General features: G+C 37.1%; 1 protein-coding gene across 7 annotated transcripts in view; it reads left to right on the top strand.

Moving 5' to 3' along the window:
* PRKAA2 (protein kinase AMP-activated catalytic subunit alpha 2) overlaps positions 1-16,049 on the top strand; it is a 91,362-nt gene that overhangs the window by 61,169 nt on the left and 14,144 nt on the right. For 4 of the 7 annotated variants that reach the window (XM_058717274.1, XM_058717277.1, XM_058717276.1 and 1 more), the window contains 3 exons: positions 1,292-1,516; positions 13,402-13,906; positions 15,352-15,478. In XM_058717274.1, coding sequence (XP_058573257.1) covers positions 1,292-1,516; positions 13,402-13,906; positions 15,352-15,478 — 857 coding nt within the window. Of the gene's footprint in view, positions 1-1,291; positions 1,517-13,401; positions 13,907-15,351; positions 15,479-16,049 lie in introns of those variants that run through there. The other 3 variants (XM_058717275.1, XM_058717279.1, XM_058717280.1) reach the window with 3 other exon arrangements.

Here is a 16,049-nt window from a genome sequence, read left to right as displayed (position 1 = left end):
TAACAGAATTCTCTGAGAGAAAATACAGAAAAGTTATTATTGCAAGGAACAGATATAGGAGTTTTGGACAGTACAGCAAATGATATAAATGATGGGCAGCACCATTTTGAATTTTTTTTTTTTTTTCAACGTTTTTTATTTATTTTTGAGACAGAGAGAGACAGAGCATGAACGGGGGAGGGGCAGAGAGAGAGGGAGACACAGAATCGGAAACAGGCTCCAGGCTCCGAGCCATCAGCCCAGAGCCTGACGCGGGGCTCGAACTCACGGACCGCGAGATCGTGACCTGGCTGAAGTCGGACGCTTAACCGACTGCGCCATCCAGGCGCCCCTTTTTTGAAGTGGATTATATTCTTTTAATTGGAATAACATAGATTTACTTTGTTACCTCAGACCTAGGTTTGAGTTTGTCAGTGTGCTATCAGGAGCATTTTAATATTTTTTATGTAGGTGAGAGAAGAAAGGACTAATATTCCAGGCATAGGTTATGTGTAACAAAGCTAACCTTAGTCCTGTGAGCTAACCTAACAAGTGATTGGAATGAAAGTCATACTCAGGATAATGTTATACAGGACAAGTACTGTCAAAGAGATGGCTGTAGGACCAGTTAGGCATTGTAATGTTTCAAATATTCTGTAAAATATGCATGTCAGGGATAAAAATTCTGTTATATATGCATTTTCTTTATTGTAGTTTTATGATAAAAGGATTTAACGTATACATTATAGTATTGTTTTTTTCAAGTTTATGGTTATCTACTTTGATGTTTCCATAAAAATTCACCATAGTATGTTTTATTTTAAAAAAAAAAATTTTTAATGTTTATTTATTTCTGAGACAGAGAGAGAGCATGAGTGGAGGAGGGGCAGAGAGAGAGGGAGACACAGAATCAGAAGCAGGCTCCAGGCTCTGAGCTGTCAGCACAAAGCCCGACATGGGGCTCGAACTCACAAACCGTGAGATCATGACCTGAGCCGAAGTTGGTCGCTCAACTGACTGAGCCACTCAGGCGCCCCTGTTTTATTTTTTTTTAATTAGTCAATTAGTAAGTTACGTGAGTTTGTGACAAAGAAAAATACTGCTTTCTTTTGGAAAACTTGAATAGTAATTGCATAGACCAATTCTCTACGGGAACAAGTATTGACTGTTGGGAGTGTGGCCATGGTCCTCATTGAAGGCCTGCAAATCAGTATAGACTGAGTCTGTAATATGTATATGAAGAAACAGGGTATACATGCAGATGAGAAAAAGTGGTACTTGTATTTCAGGTTTTTGTCATCCTTTTTCTTAGATTGTATGCAGGTCCTGAAGTTGATATCTGGAGCTGTGGTGTTATCTTGTATGCTCTCCTTTGTGGCACCCTCCCATTTGACGATGAGCATGTACCTACGTTATTTAAGAAGATCCGAGGGGGTGTTTTTTATATCCCAGAATATCTCAATCGTTCTGTTGCCACTCTGTTGATGCATATGCTGCAGGTTGACCCCCTGAAACGGGCAACTATCAAAGATATAAGGTGATTATTCTTTTTGTGACTATTACGTGCATTTTGTAGTATTAATAATAATAACACTAATTGAGTGCCTGCTTTATGTTAGTCTCTGTAACACTTAATAGCATAGGAATTTTGCTTTCCTTTTTACACAAACCTGATCAGGTCACTGATCTTTTTATTTATTTTTTTTAATTTTTTTTAAATTTTTTTAACGTTTATTTATTTTTGAGACAGAGAGAGAGACAGAGCATGAATGGGGGAGGGTCAGAGAGAGGGAGACACAGATTCTGAAACAGGCTCCAGGCTCTGAGCTGAGCTGTCAGCATAGAGCCCGATGCGGGGCTCGAACTCATGGACCGCGAGATCACAACCTGAGCCGAAGTCGGCCGCCTAACCGACTGAGCCACCCAGGTGCCCTGATCTTTTTAAATATTTCAGATTGTTTTCTAAACTTTTTAGCTTAAGCAGCAAATCCTCAAAGGCCCTTCCTAATAAGGCTCCATTTCCTTCTCCTGAAGCCTCACTCCTGCACTTACCACCACACACTGGTATCAGTGCCTCAGCTACATTCAGCTTCTCCTTGTTCTTCAGAAAACATATTTTATGCCTTCATGTTTTAATTTATATTATTGTCTCTGATTCGTCTTCTGCCTTTTTTGACCCTGTAGATTTCCATCCATCCTTTACAATTCTTACTTATCATCTCCCTTGTGAAATTACTTCTGATTCCTCCAGGCAGTGTTAGTTGCTTCCACTTCCGTGATTTCCACATTTTGTTCGTGGTTTTATTTTTTCATTATCGCTTCGTATCTAGCTATTACTCAGTGCAGCTTCCTCCAGTCCTAAATTATAACTCCATAAGGGTAGAGAGAGTGTCTTACTCATCTCAGTACACACAATGCTAGAAAGCCCACGAATGTAGTATATGTTGAGAAACTATTTGAATAAATTTCAGGAGTGCCTGGGTGGCTCAGTCGGTTAAGCGTCCAGCGCTTGATTTGGGCTCAGGTCATGATCTCACTCACAGTTGTGGGATTTGAGCCCTGCTTCAGGCTCTGTGCTGACATTGTGGAGCCTGCTTGAGATTCTCTCTCTCCCTCTCTCTTTGCCCCTCCCCTGTGTACACATGCATATGTTCTCTCTCTCTTTCTGAAAATAAATAAACTTAAAAAAAATGAATAAATTTCAAATGGAATACAGGGTGAGATTTATGTATTTTACATATGGTTGATGAAATAAAGCATTAAAAGTTTTGCTAAGATTTTGAATAAAAAAATAAGCTAGGGCTGTGAAGGATTTCTTGTTACGTGAGAAACTTTGGAGCTTGCAGTGTTACTGTGAAGAGGACCTTTATCTAGCATACACAAGCCATGGTAATTCTTTACCTTCTACTTTTTACTTACTGTGTTACGTTTCCTAGGGTTTTTTTTGTTTTTACCTAACATTTCATCAGTTATTTATTTACAAACACATTCTGTTACCGTCTCTCCAGAATCTCTCCTCTTACAAGCCGGAATGGCTGTGTAGAGACCTGTGACTCTTGGAATGTTTAAATGGAGTAGTTTTTTACGTGGTAGCTGCTGATCTCTTCTGCAAGCAGGGACTGATTGCTTTTCCATTTGTATACTGTTTTTCTCCCCTAGCCTTTCTTCAGTGTTCCAGGCCTCATACATAAAATAAACGTGTGATTGTAAATTAGCACCAACTTTAGTTATGGAAATGAAGTTAGTAGGAAAAAAACCTTTTGTGTTTACAGTTTTTGTTTTGTTTTGTTTGTTTGTTTGTTTAACATTAAGCTCTATGCCCAGCTTGGGGCTTAAACTCACAACCCTGAGATCAAGAGTCAACATGCTGTATGGACTGAGCCAGCCAAGCACCTTGGTCACTTAATTGTCTTTTCCTTAGAAAGAAAATTAGAGACGCTGATACGTATGTTTGCACCTGTTTCTGTCAGCACATACATCTAGAATAGGAAAAGTACTGATTCCACTTGTGTTAAAACTGATAGTTGTATATTTACAAGCTTTAGACGAAAAATGTAAATAAAAGTCTTAGGATGAAGTAATTTGTGCATATGTAGTTGACATAAAATAGTATTCAGTACAAGTACAAACTCCCAGTTATAAAAAAATAATGGCATTCATTTCTGTTCTCAAACTAATAACTTGAATTTATAGTTTCTATCATTTTTTATTTATCCAAATTCAGTTTTTTAATGTATGGGAATTCTTTTTTTTTTTGTTTTTGGTTTTTTTTTAACGTTTATTTATTTTTGACAGAAAGCGTGAATGGGGTAGAGGCAGAGAGAGAGAAGGAGGGAGAGGGAAGGGGGGGGGAAGAGAGAGAGAGAGAATATGAATGAATGAATCTGAAGCAGGCTCCAGGCTCTGAGCTGTCAGCACAGAGCCTGATGCGGGGCTTGAACTCACGAACCATGAGATCATGACTTAGCCAAAGTCGTGTGGTTAACTGACTGAGGTGCCCCTGTTATGCTAGTGCATTTTTTTTTTTTTTTTAAGGAAAGGAACTTTATTTCATGGAAAAAAAAAAATCTGGGAGGGATTTTTCTGAACCAAAATCCACTGGAGAACAGCAAGAGATCAGAGTGATGACAGTTTCTCACTGGCTGCATCACAGTCGTGATCAGTACCCCATTGGGCTCTGTAAATGATACTGAGTGGTAGGGCTCCCCCTTCTAGTGTCCCTGCTCTCTTTTAGCTATGTTTCCCTTTATTCTCACACTTACTAGTGGTTTTGTGGCCCAGCTGAACTTAACACAAGCTCAGAGGTGCTTTATCTGATACTGTGGAAGGTATGGGGTGTGGATTGACCCACCAGGGTTTCAAATCTGACTGCACACAGGAGTTACCTGCCAACCTCCAAGAGCCAGGTTGTGCCCCTCTGTGGCATTCATTGTGGAATTGGGCTGGCTGCAAAGAGGAGGTGTCCCACAGGGTCTCCCCTCCACAGCACACCTTGGTCCCTGCGACACAGATGCGTCTCCCAGGCTGATAGGTGGTGGGGGACCAGAAACACCCACACGTGGATGACTTAGCCCACCAGCTTATTGAGCACTTAGAGCAGAACTTCCCTTCTGCTGTGGTCCTGGTGGTGTGGGCCTTGGGGTTGGGGTGCCTGTGTCCCTGCACCCCGAGTTATGCTACTATATTCTTATGGTTATTCCATGTAGGTCTTATTTTTCTTATAAGGTGGTAAGCGATTGGAGGTTAGAAAATGTATCTCAGTATTCATTCATTCATTTAATCATTTTTGCTTTTATTTATTCAGTAACTATTTATTTAGTATTTATTCTGTTCAAGGCCCTAGGCTAAGTTCTGGGAATATAGTGATAGACAAGACAGACATTGTCTTCATGAAATAACATTTTTGTATTCTCCCAAGTGCCTTAAGCTTAGTATTACTCTTATTACTAATAATTAATAATAACAGTTAATACAACGTGATTAAAAGTGAAGGGTCTGAAGTTCAACTGTTTTAGTATTAATCCTAATTATTCTGTTTACTAACTACCAGCATACTACTTATTCTTTCTGTGCTTTTGTTACATCATATATAGTGGATTTGGTGGGAGGAAAGTCTTAGGTTGAGCCATGTGAATTTTTCCGTAGGTCTAAAAACAGCTGAATATCAGAAACTGCAGACATTCAACCTAATACAATTAAAGCTCTTAGAACAATGTCCAGCACATGGTGTTAATACGTAGGAACGTTTTAGCTGCAGTTGAAGAAATTTGGACACATTGTGAAATTTCTAAAATTTGATATTCTTTATAACTCATTTGGTCTCCTTTTAAAAAATGTTTTTGAGTATGGTTGACACACACTGTTACGTTAGTCTTAGGTAAACAACATAGTGATTCAGCTTCTCTGTATGTTATGCTATGCTCACCACAAGCGTAGCTGCCGTATGTTATCATAGAATGCTAGTACAACATCATTGACTATATTCCCTGTGCTGTGCCTTTTATTGCTGTGATGTGTTCATTCCTTAACTGGAAGCCTGCGTCCCCCTCTTGCCTTTTCACTTTGCCCATACCCCCTACCACCACCCCCCCTTCCCTGGCAGCTGTCTCTTCTCTATTTATCGGTCTGATTCTGCTTTTTAAAATTTGTTTATTCATTTCCTTTTTTAGATTCCACTTATGAGTGAAATCATGTATTTATTTTTCTCAGATTTACTTCACTTAGTCCATTCATTTTGTTGCAAATGGCACAATATCATCCTTTTTTAAGGCTGTGTAATACTCCATTGTACATGTATATCCCATGTTCTTTATCCATTTGTCTGTGATACTTAGATGGTTCCATATCTTGGCTATTGTAAATAATGCTGCAGTAAACATAGGAGTGCTTATATGTTTTTTGAATTAGTGGTTTTGTTTTCTCTAGGTAAATACCTAGAGAATTTAAAATATCTTTTAAATTTTTTGAAGAACCTCTGTTCTGTTTTTCACAGTGGCTATACCAGTTTATATTCCCAGCAGCAGTGTATAAGGGTTCTTTTTTCTCTGAAGCCTTGCCAACATTTACTGTTTCTTATCTTTTGATTTTTGCTACTGTGTTGTAAGGTGATACCTCGTTGTGGTTTTGATTGTGGTTTCCCTGATTACAGAGGTTGAGCATCTTTTCATGTGTCTATTGGCCATCTCTTAGTCTTCTTTGGTAAAATGTCTATTCAGGTCCTCTGCCTATTTTTTAATTGATTGTTTTTTGTTTTTGTTTGTTTTGTTTTTGGTTGTTTTTTTTTTGTTTTTCATTTTTTGTTTTTTGGTGTTGTGTTGTATAAGTTCTTTATAAAGTTTGAATATTAACTCTTTATTGGATATATAATTTGCAAGTATCTTCTCCCATTTGGTAGGTTGCCTTTGTGTTTTGCTGATGGTTTCTTTCACTGTGCAAAAGCTTTTTATTTGATGTAGTCCCAATAGTTTATTTTTGCTTTTGTTTCCCTTGCCTTAGGAAACATATCTAGAAAAATGTTGTTTTGGCTAGTGTCAGAGACATTATTGCCTGTGTTTGCCTCTAGGAATTTTATGGTTTCAGATCTCACATTTAGGTTTTTAATCCATTTTGAGTTTATTTTTGTATATGGTGTTAGAAAGTGGTCCAGTTCCATTCTTTTACATGTAGGTGTCCAGTTTTCCCAGCACCATTTATTGAAGAGAATGTCTTCTCCTCGTTATATATTCTTGCCTCCTTTGTTATAGAGTAATAGACCATGTAAGCATAGGTTTGTTTCTGGGCTCTCTATTCTGTTCCATTGATATATGTGCCTCTTTTTGTGCCAGTACCATACTGTTTTGATCACTCTTGCTTTATAGTATATCTTGAAATCTGGGCTTGTGATACTTCCAGCTTTATTTTTCTTTCTCAACGTTGCTTTGGCTATTTGAGGTCTTTTATAGTTGCACACAAATTTTAAGATTGTTCTAGTTCTGTGAGAAATGCTGTTGGTATTTTAATCTGTAGATTGCTTTGGGTAGTATGGACATTTTAACAATATTCATTCTGGGGCATCTGGGTGACTCAGTCAGTTAAGCATCTGACTCTTGATCTTGATTCAGGTCATGATCTCATCGATCATGAGATCTGCTGACAGTGCAGAGCCTGCTTGGGATTCTCTCTCTCTCCCTCTCTTTCTGCCCTTTCCTGCTCATGGGTGTGTGCACATGTTCTCTCTCTCTCAAAGCAAATAAATTAAAAAAAAAAATTTTTTTTTTCATTCTTCCAGTCTATGAGCATGGTCTTTCACTTCCTTGGTTAAATTTATTCATAGGTATTTTATTATTTCTGGTGCAGTTCTAAATGGAATTGTTTTCTTAATTTCTCTTGCTAGTACTTTATTATTAGTGTGTAGAAATGTGACTGATTTCTAGGTATCTGCAGTTTCACTGATTTATTCTAGTAGTTTTTTGTTGGAGTCTTTAGGATTTTTTAATGTTACTCCCATGTCATCTGCAAATAGTGACAGTTTGATATCTTCTTTATCATTATGGATTCCTTTTATTTCCATTTCTTGTCTGATAGCTATAGTTAGGATGTCCAGTACTATGTTGAATAAAAGTGGTAAGAGTAGACATCCTTGTCTTGTTCCTGATCTTAGGGGGGAAGCTCTTGGTTTTTCACCATTGAGTATGATGTTAGCAGTGGGTTTTTCATATATGGCTTTTTATCATGTTGAGATCTATTCCTTTTGAACCCACTTTGTTGGTTGTTTTTTTTTTTTAATCATGAACAGATACTGAATTTTGTCAAATGAGATGATCATTTGATTTTTATTCTTTGTTTTGTTGATGTCATGTATTTGGGTGATTGATTTACAAATAATGAAACATCCTTGCATCCCCCAGAATAAATCCCACTTGATTGTGGTGAGTGATCCCTTTAATGTGTTGTTAAACGTGGTTTGCTGTTTATTAAGATTTATATGTCTCTGTTCATCAGGGATATTGGCTGGTAGTTTTCTGTTTTTGTAATGTCTGTGTGGTTTTGGTATCAGGGTAATGCTGGCCTTGTAGAATGTATTTGGAAGCTTTCCTTCCTCTTCTATTTTTTGGAATAGTTTGAGGAGAATAGGTATTAACTCTTCTTTAAATGTTTTATAGAATCCATCTGATACTGGACTTTTATTTTTTGGTAGTTTTTGATTATGAATTCAGTCTTATATATTTGTTTGGTTTGTTTAGGTTTTCTATTTCATCCTGATTTAGTTTTGGAAGATTGTATCTTTCTAGGAATTTATCCATTTCTTCTAGGTTATCCAATTTGTCGGCATATAAGTTGGTGTAATATTCTCTTATAATTCCTTATATTTCTGTGGTGTCAGTTGGTAGTCCTTCTCTTTTGTTTCTGATTTTATTTGGGCCTTTTTTTTTCCTTATGAGTCTGGCTAAGGGTTTATCAATTTTATTTATCATTTCAAAGAACCAGCTCTTGATTTCATTTATTTTTTTCTATTGTTTTGTAGTCTTTATGTCATTTATTTCTAATCTTATCTTTATTATATGCTCTAACTCACCTTTGACTTTGTTCTTTGTTTTCTGGTTCCTTTAGGAGGAACATTAGATTGTTTACCTGAGTGTGTATTTATTTATTTTCTTAGTTACTGAGGTAGGCCTGTGTTGCTATATATTTCCCTCTTAGAATTGCTTTCACTGCATCTCAGAGATTTTAGATGGTTGTGTTTTCATTTTCATGTGTCTCCATAACTCATTTAGTGTTAAGTCATGTATCAGAATTGGGTATCAGATAGTAGTGATAGAAAGACTTAATTTCTGATGGCTGTGCAGTAGTAACCCATGGGAAATGAACTGATTTTGTCTCAGGTGAACCCTCATAAACATTCTGGTTACTGGTTCCATTGATAGAGTTAATTCAGGAATTGACTCCTGAAAATCAAAAACTGGGAGTATGACTTTTTAACTGGCAGTTTTCTTATGGTAAAGAATTATGGTCCTTTGTCTAAATGAACGAATTAAAAAAAAATGTGGGGGCACCTGGGTGGCTCAGTCAGTTAAGCGTCTGACTTTAGCTCAGGTCATGATGTTGTGGTCCGTGGGTTTGAGCCCCATGTCAGGCTCTGTGCTGATCACTCAGAGCCTGGAGCCTGCTTTGGATTCTGTGTCTCCCTTCCTCTCTCTGCCCCTCCCTGACCCATGATCTGTCTCTCAAAAATAAATAAGTGTCAAAAAAAAATTAAAAATGTACATTATTTCTCTAGTTATTATTTTTAAGCATTTATTTATTTTATTAGTGTAATTCATATAGCATAAGTTTGCTCCTTTAAATTCTGTAATTCAGTGGTTCTTAGTGTATTTGCCAAGTTGTACAGTCATCACCATTTTCTAATTCCCTAAAAGAAACTCTATACCCTTTAACAGTCATTACATGTTTTCCCCTCCTTTTATCCCTTGGAAGCCAGTAATCTACTTTCTGCCTTTACCTATTTGCCTATTTTGGAAGTTTCATATACATAGAATCATAGAGCATGTAGCCTTTTGAGTCTTGCTACATTCACATAGCATAATGTTTTCAAGGTTCATTCATGATGTAGCATCTATCAGTTCTTCATTCCTTTTTTCCTTGAACAATACTCCGTTGTATAGATACACTACATTTTGTTTATCCATCCATCAGTTAGTGGATACTTGAATTACTTCCACTTTTTGGCTCTTAAGAATAACGTTGCCATGCACATCTGTGTACAAGTGTTTTATGGTCACACATTTCCATTTCTTGTGGGTGTATGCCTAGAGTTTGTAATTCTTGTATGTTGTTGCTGCTCTTCTTGTTGAGTGATTTTATTGAACTAATTCCATAAATTTTTTATTCTTTGTCATGGTTGGCCCCTGAAATCTCTGCTTGGTTAGCTTAATGGTCAGCTAATTATTAGAGCTTCCGTTGAATGTCTTGATCTAATAACTGTCCCAGCCTTTGCTGAGAGACTCCGTGTGCATGTCTTCATTGCTCCAACAAGAAGCTCGTTAACCTGGCTTTAGGCTTTACTCTCTGTCAGCATCGAGGCTCCAAGTGAGCCACTAATTAGAAATTAGGGTCTTTCTTGGGCATGCGTACAGCCCTGCATATGTACGTGGCCTTCTTTAGTCCCAGGAATGTATTAGAGTATTTCAAAGATCCCAGTGGAACCCTTATTCCTGAAGTTTTCATTTTGGTTAGCTTCTTACTTGCTCCAATTCTTATTGCCTCTTTAGGCAGCAGGGATGTGAGACAGTTGCCATTGGTTGTTTTTGACAAGTGCCCTGGGGAGAAGGCTGTTTGCAGTGAGGGAGATTTGAATCAGGTCAGATCAAGACAAGGCTTGCAAAGTGGAGATTTTCAGGGAACTGCAAGACATGTCAAATAGTGACAGTTCTGTGGGGCTAGGACTTTGGAGAATTCTAAACCTATTCTGCTCTAATTCCAAACCTTTTCCCCCTTAGTGGTTGCTAGGCTGCCAGTTTTCTGGGCTACCATGATTGTGACACTGTTGGTTTTCAAGGCTACCATGGAAAATGGGGGAAAGGAAGATGGATATAGGGCAGTTTAAAATGTCCCACATCTCACTGTTTTTACTCAGCTGTTTTCCTGAGTAAATACTTCTAAGGTTTTTGCAGGCTTTTGGTTAATTTCCAGAGTACTGGAAAAGTCGACTTTGATAATTTTTGCTAGTAATCTTAATGCCTGTATGGAAGAGTGAATTTTTGGAGTTCATTCAAAAGTGCTCATCTTCCTTATTTGTCATTGATGTTTTAAAAATGTTAGACATATAATTTCTTATGTTCTCTTTCTTTTGAAAAAATTAACATCTCACATTTTTATTATTAAGCCTTGGGTACTTAGTCTGATACAGGAAACAAACACATTAATGAATTCATTTCGGTTTTCATACTTAATGTATTCATCATTTATTTATTTTGCATTTACTGAGCATTTGTTTACACTGCATTGGGTAATGGAATATAGCTAAATAAGGCATGATCCCTGTTTCAAGGAGCTCTGAGTTTAGTGGGTAAGATTCAGAAAAAAAATCAACACCTATAAGAAAGTGTGAGTGTTAAATACAAAGATCTACTAGAGGCTATAGAAGATTCATCTTTGGATCACCCTCGGGGCCTCGCACACCATCATCAACATCGTCATTATTTTTGTCTTTCAATTCAATTTCTATATCACAAGCAGAATGATCTTTATAGAATGCAAATTAGATCATGTCACTGTCATCCCTGTCTCTCTAAATTCTTTCAGTGATTTTCATCAGGCATAAGTTCTTGGCCCAAAATCTTTCTTACAGCCTATAGCTGTCAGAAATATCTGGTATGTTTTGACCCTCTAACCTGCAACTCATGTTTTCATGGTATTGGCCTCAGTCCTCCTGCTCCTTGAACATGGCACAGCTGTTTCTTGTCTCGGTCTTTACGTATATTGTTTCTTTTGCTGGGAATACCTGTTCGTAGCTCTTTGCTTAGCTGATATCTAATCATTCTGTTATCTGCTTAAATACCACTCAGAGTAGCTTCCCTAATTACACGCATCCCATTGTGATTTTCACATTCTTATTTTACACTGTGCTTTCCACCTAGAATCTTTATCACAGGATTTTCATGTTTGTGTATTTGTAACTGTATATTTATTTTTGTGAATATTTTATCTGTATTCAGCTAGAATATAATCTCTGTGAGGATGAGAGTCCTTTTGCCATAGGATAACCTTAAAACTTACTTTTATTTTTATTTATTTATTAAAAAAAATTTTAATGTTTATCTTAGAATGAGAACGAGTGGGGGAGGGACAGAGAGAGAGGGAGACACAGAAACCGAAGCAGGCTCCAGGCTCTGAGCTGTCAGCCCAGAGCCCGACGCCGGGCTCCAGCTCGCAAGCCGTGAGATTGTGGTCTAAGCTGAAGTCAGATGCCCAACCAACTAAGCCACCCAAGCACCCCTAAAATTTTTTTTAAATGTTTACTTATTTATTTATTTATTTAGAGTGTTAGCAGGGGAGGGGCAGAGAAAGAGAGAGAGGGGGACAGAGAATCCCCAGTAAGCTCTGTTCTGTTAGCATGGAGCTCGAACCCACAAACTGTGAGACCGTGACCTAAGCCGAAATCAAGAGTCAGATGCTTGACCAACTGAGCCACCCAGGTGCCCCATCATTGTATACCCTTAGTTAATATTCATAAATGAAACAATCAGTCAATAGAAGGCATTCAAGTAAAATATATATCGATCTGAATTTAGCTTAGGGGGCGCCCAGTTCTACCAATAGTAATGCTTGTGCAGTCTCAAAGGAATAGTACATGTTAGATGAAAAGGGATGGGATATTCTAGGATGGTTACAGTAACATTATGTACAAAGGCCCAGAAGTATGAGAAAATAAAATTTGGGAGAGTGATTATCAAATTTTTTGGTTTTAGTATTCCTTTACAGTCTTAAAATTGAGAATTCTAAAGAGTTGTGTTTTTAATGCAGGTTATGTCAATATCTGAGAAACTTAAAAAAACATTTAATTGACTTAAAAATAACACTAAAGCTACTACATGTTAATCTAAATAAATATCTTTTCTGAAAAATAACCAAAAAGAAAATGGTAACAAGAGTGGCATTATTTTACATTTTCAGATTCTCTTAAGTGTTGGGCTTAATCAGAAACAGTGGCTAGGTTCTTCTGTCTCTGTCTTCATTCAGTCTGTTGCAATATGTTGTATGTTAGTTGCAGTCTATGAAGAAAATCTGACATCAAGTAAGTGGTTGGAAAGGGAAGCACATTTTTAATAGTCTTTTAGATGGTTGTGATATTCTTCTTGGTATTAAGCCAAAGCTTAACGTGTTAGTTACAATATCAAATGAGAAAAGGTATCAGCCTACTTTTGTCCTATATTACATTAAAATTAACAGGTTGCTTTTGTGTTCTGTGGATGTTTTATCCTTGTATGATTTTGTAACCTCATGTGTTGGTCATTTTGAAAATACTGGGTTATTGAGTTAGAAAGATTTCCCAAATGGTGACATGTTCATTATACAATATTAGAAATCATTTTCATTGTTACCACTATAAAGTTACCAGCAAAGTCTTTCGTAGGAAGCTGTCAAACCAGTAAAGGCAGATATAAATTGTATAAAATTCTAAAATTTTGCTTTAAAGCTTGAACTTTATCATTGGCAACAAACACTGCCAGTTTCCTTTGAAGTGACAGGCTCTGAGAAAATTTCAGCCAAATACCTAAGCCTGAATAGCCATAGCTATTCAAGGGTGGGGGTTAATTAACTTAGCCAGGGTCACACAGAGAACAGGTCTTCCTGATTCTGTTATATTGTATTGCCCCGTGTATAAATTACTTGGGACTTGCCAAAGCATGTTCTTACAATAGTGTATTGTGGTATTTTTCCTAGAGAGCATGAATGGTTTAAACAAGATTTGCCCAGTTACTTATTTCCTGAAGACCCTTCCTATGATGCTAACGTCATTGATGATGAGGCTGTGAAAGAAGTGTGTGAAAAATTTGAGTGTACAGAATCAGAAGTAATGAACAGTTTATATAGTGGTGACCCTCAAGACCAACTTGCAGTGGCTTATCATCTTATCATTGACAATCGGAGAATAATGAACCAAGCCAGTGAGTTCTACCTCGCCTCTAGTCCCCCAACTGGTTCTTTTATGGATGATAGTGCCATGCATATTCCCCCAGGCCTGAAGCCTCATCCAGAAAGGATGCCACCTCTTATAGCAGACAGCCCTAAAGCAAGATGTCCATTGGATGCGCTGAATACAACTAAGCCCAAATCTTTAGCTGTGAAAAAAGCCAAGTGGCATCTTGGAATCAGAAGTCAAAGCAAACCATATGATATTATGGCCGAAGTCTACCGAGCTATGAAGCAGCTGGATTTTGAATGGAAGGTAGGAGATGGCAGTATATTAAGATCATTTGTAAAAGGTTTGTTTTTTTTGGTTTTTGTTTGCTTTTTATGTTTGTCTTTTTGTATAGTAAGCTGTTCTGAACTACTGAGTTCTTAGGGTCAATAGAAGTTTTGATTTAGATACAAATTTTGTGGTCATCTTGCTTCTGGATGATAAACCCCATTTTCCTCATTAATATACCATGTACATTCAAAACTAAAGTTTAAGGATGAAGAGTTGTCGATGCTGGGGACCTATGGTATTTTTGAATTAGCGACTAGCATTCTTGGCCAAGAAAGAGAACGTCATCAACCTGAAATCGCCTGAGAAAATTGTCCCATCTGTTTTCGCCTGCATCATAGCAATAAAAAGTCATGTGTCTTCAACGATGCTATGTTTAACTTTTTGTTCTCATTTCTTCTTTTTCCCACTAACTATAGCAGCTAGTGGTCAATACAGATGATACCATCAGGATAAATTTATTCAGTCAACAAATATTTTTCTCTAGGTTGAGAAGATCTCTTTTATTTGTATAGTGCTTTTAATCCTTAGTTATGGTATGTTTTTCTTACTCTCAGCCCCCAGTTTTCCTTTTTTCAAATTAGTGCTCAAATTCATTATAATTCTATTTGAGTATATGTGGAAGGAAAAGCATTTGTTCCCCCATCTCAAATATCCTTTTTCACTCTTGTTCCTTTCCTGAGAGCTGTGAATGTATTTTTAAAGGAAGAAGAAAAACATTCAAATACACTATGCATATATTCATTTGGCATGTTTGAAAAATCAGTCCTTTTCATTTTATTGGTACATGAAATGAATAAACAAAATAATATTTCCTTAAAATCATTTAAAAACATTTCTGAAACAATTCAGTGAAAAGAGAGACATTAATGTCTTTAAAATTCCATACTGAAAAAAACTTTGAACTAACTTGACAGATGTTTTGAAAACCCAGGATCATCTTTTTTCTGAGCTGCAGTTGTCTTATCTTCCAAAGGCAAGTAATACTTCTTCACAGGATTATTGCAATACTTAAATTCTGTGACAGTACCTGTTTATACTGCTGAATGCAAACCATTAACATATTGGTTCTTTTTTATTCCTTCTCCATATTAATAGGGAGAAGTATTCAAATTGAGGCTGGGTAACCAGAATTACTGTTGATGTGTTAGAAGGGAGGCATATCTAGAATGAGGGCTAGACACTCTATAATCCCTGAGTTCCCTTTAGGTTTCAGTTGTTCTGCACACACAGTACTATCAGTAGAGATTAAGTAAATATGAAGCTGTTATGTAATATATATTAAAAAAAAAAAAAAAGGTCATTCAGGAATTCCTTTTCTACCCCACCTCTATCAGTCGTGGCTGTTTGCAATAAGAATAGGAAGATATTTTGTGGTTTGTTATTTTTAACATTTTTCCTTAAAAAAAGATTTCCCATTTTAGGTAGTGAATGCATACCATCTTCGTGTAAGAAGGAAAAATCCAGTGACTGGCAATTATGTGAAAATGAGCTTACAGCTTTACCTGGTTGACAACAGAAGCTATCTTTTGGACTTTAAAAGCATTGATGGTAAGGAAGCTATACAGGCATGAGCTCTGAGAAGATAAAACTTGGCACTAGTTGACAAGATGTTAAAATCATCTCAAAGACATGGTGGGTAGGTCTTCTGTACTGGTATTTTAGTAATCTAGAGTTAACTAAAAATGTAAGTGAAATGAAAAGGATTGAAGACATGTGGACTATCTCTAATCCAGCACCTCTTCAAAAGAAGTGCCTCCTTAGCATAAAAAAGTCACTTAAAGTGCTGGCTGTGGGAGCAAAGTAAGGAATTACAGGGAAGTAATTTTTACCTAAACTTGGCTAATGTTGTCAGGTTCTTTGTCACATTTCTCCATTCATACGTTATTACCATTAGGGTTGTAATAGCTAAACTTGCCTATTTATCAACTTCCCTCATCCTGGTTGGCCAAATGGGCCTTTGCTTGGAGTCAGCCCATTTGGTCTGCCCCAGATGTCCAGGAGATGAAGGAATTGGGAGGTGGTCTGGGTTGTGTCTAAGTGCTTAATGTGACAGAAGTCAAACCTTCACGAACCGAATGGGGTTGTTGAGTTCAGAGGGCCAAGTGGGATAAAAACAGTA

The sequence above is a fragment of the Neofelis nebulosa genome, chromosome 2 (assembly GCF_028018385.1).
Source record: "Neofelis nebulosa isolate mNeoNeb1 chromosome 2, mNeoNeb1.pri, whole genome shotgun sequence".
NCBI classification, from domain to species: Eukaryota; Metazoa; Chordata; class Mammalia; order Carnivora; family Felidae; genus Neofelis; species Neofelis nebulosa.
Note: the sequence above shows the minus strand (reverse complement) of the source record. Positions and strands in the feature narration are given on the sequence as shown.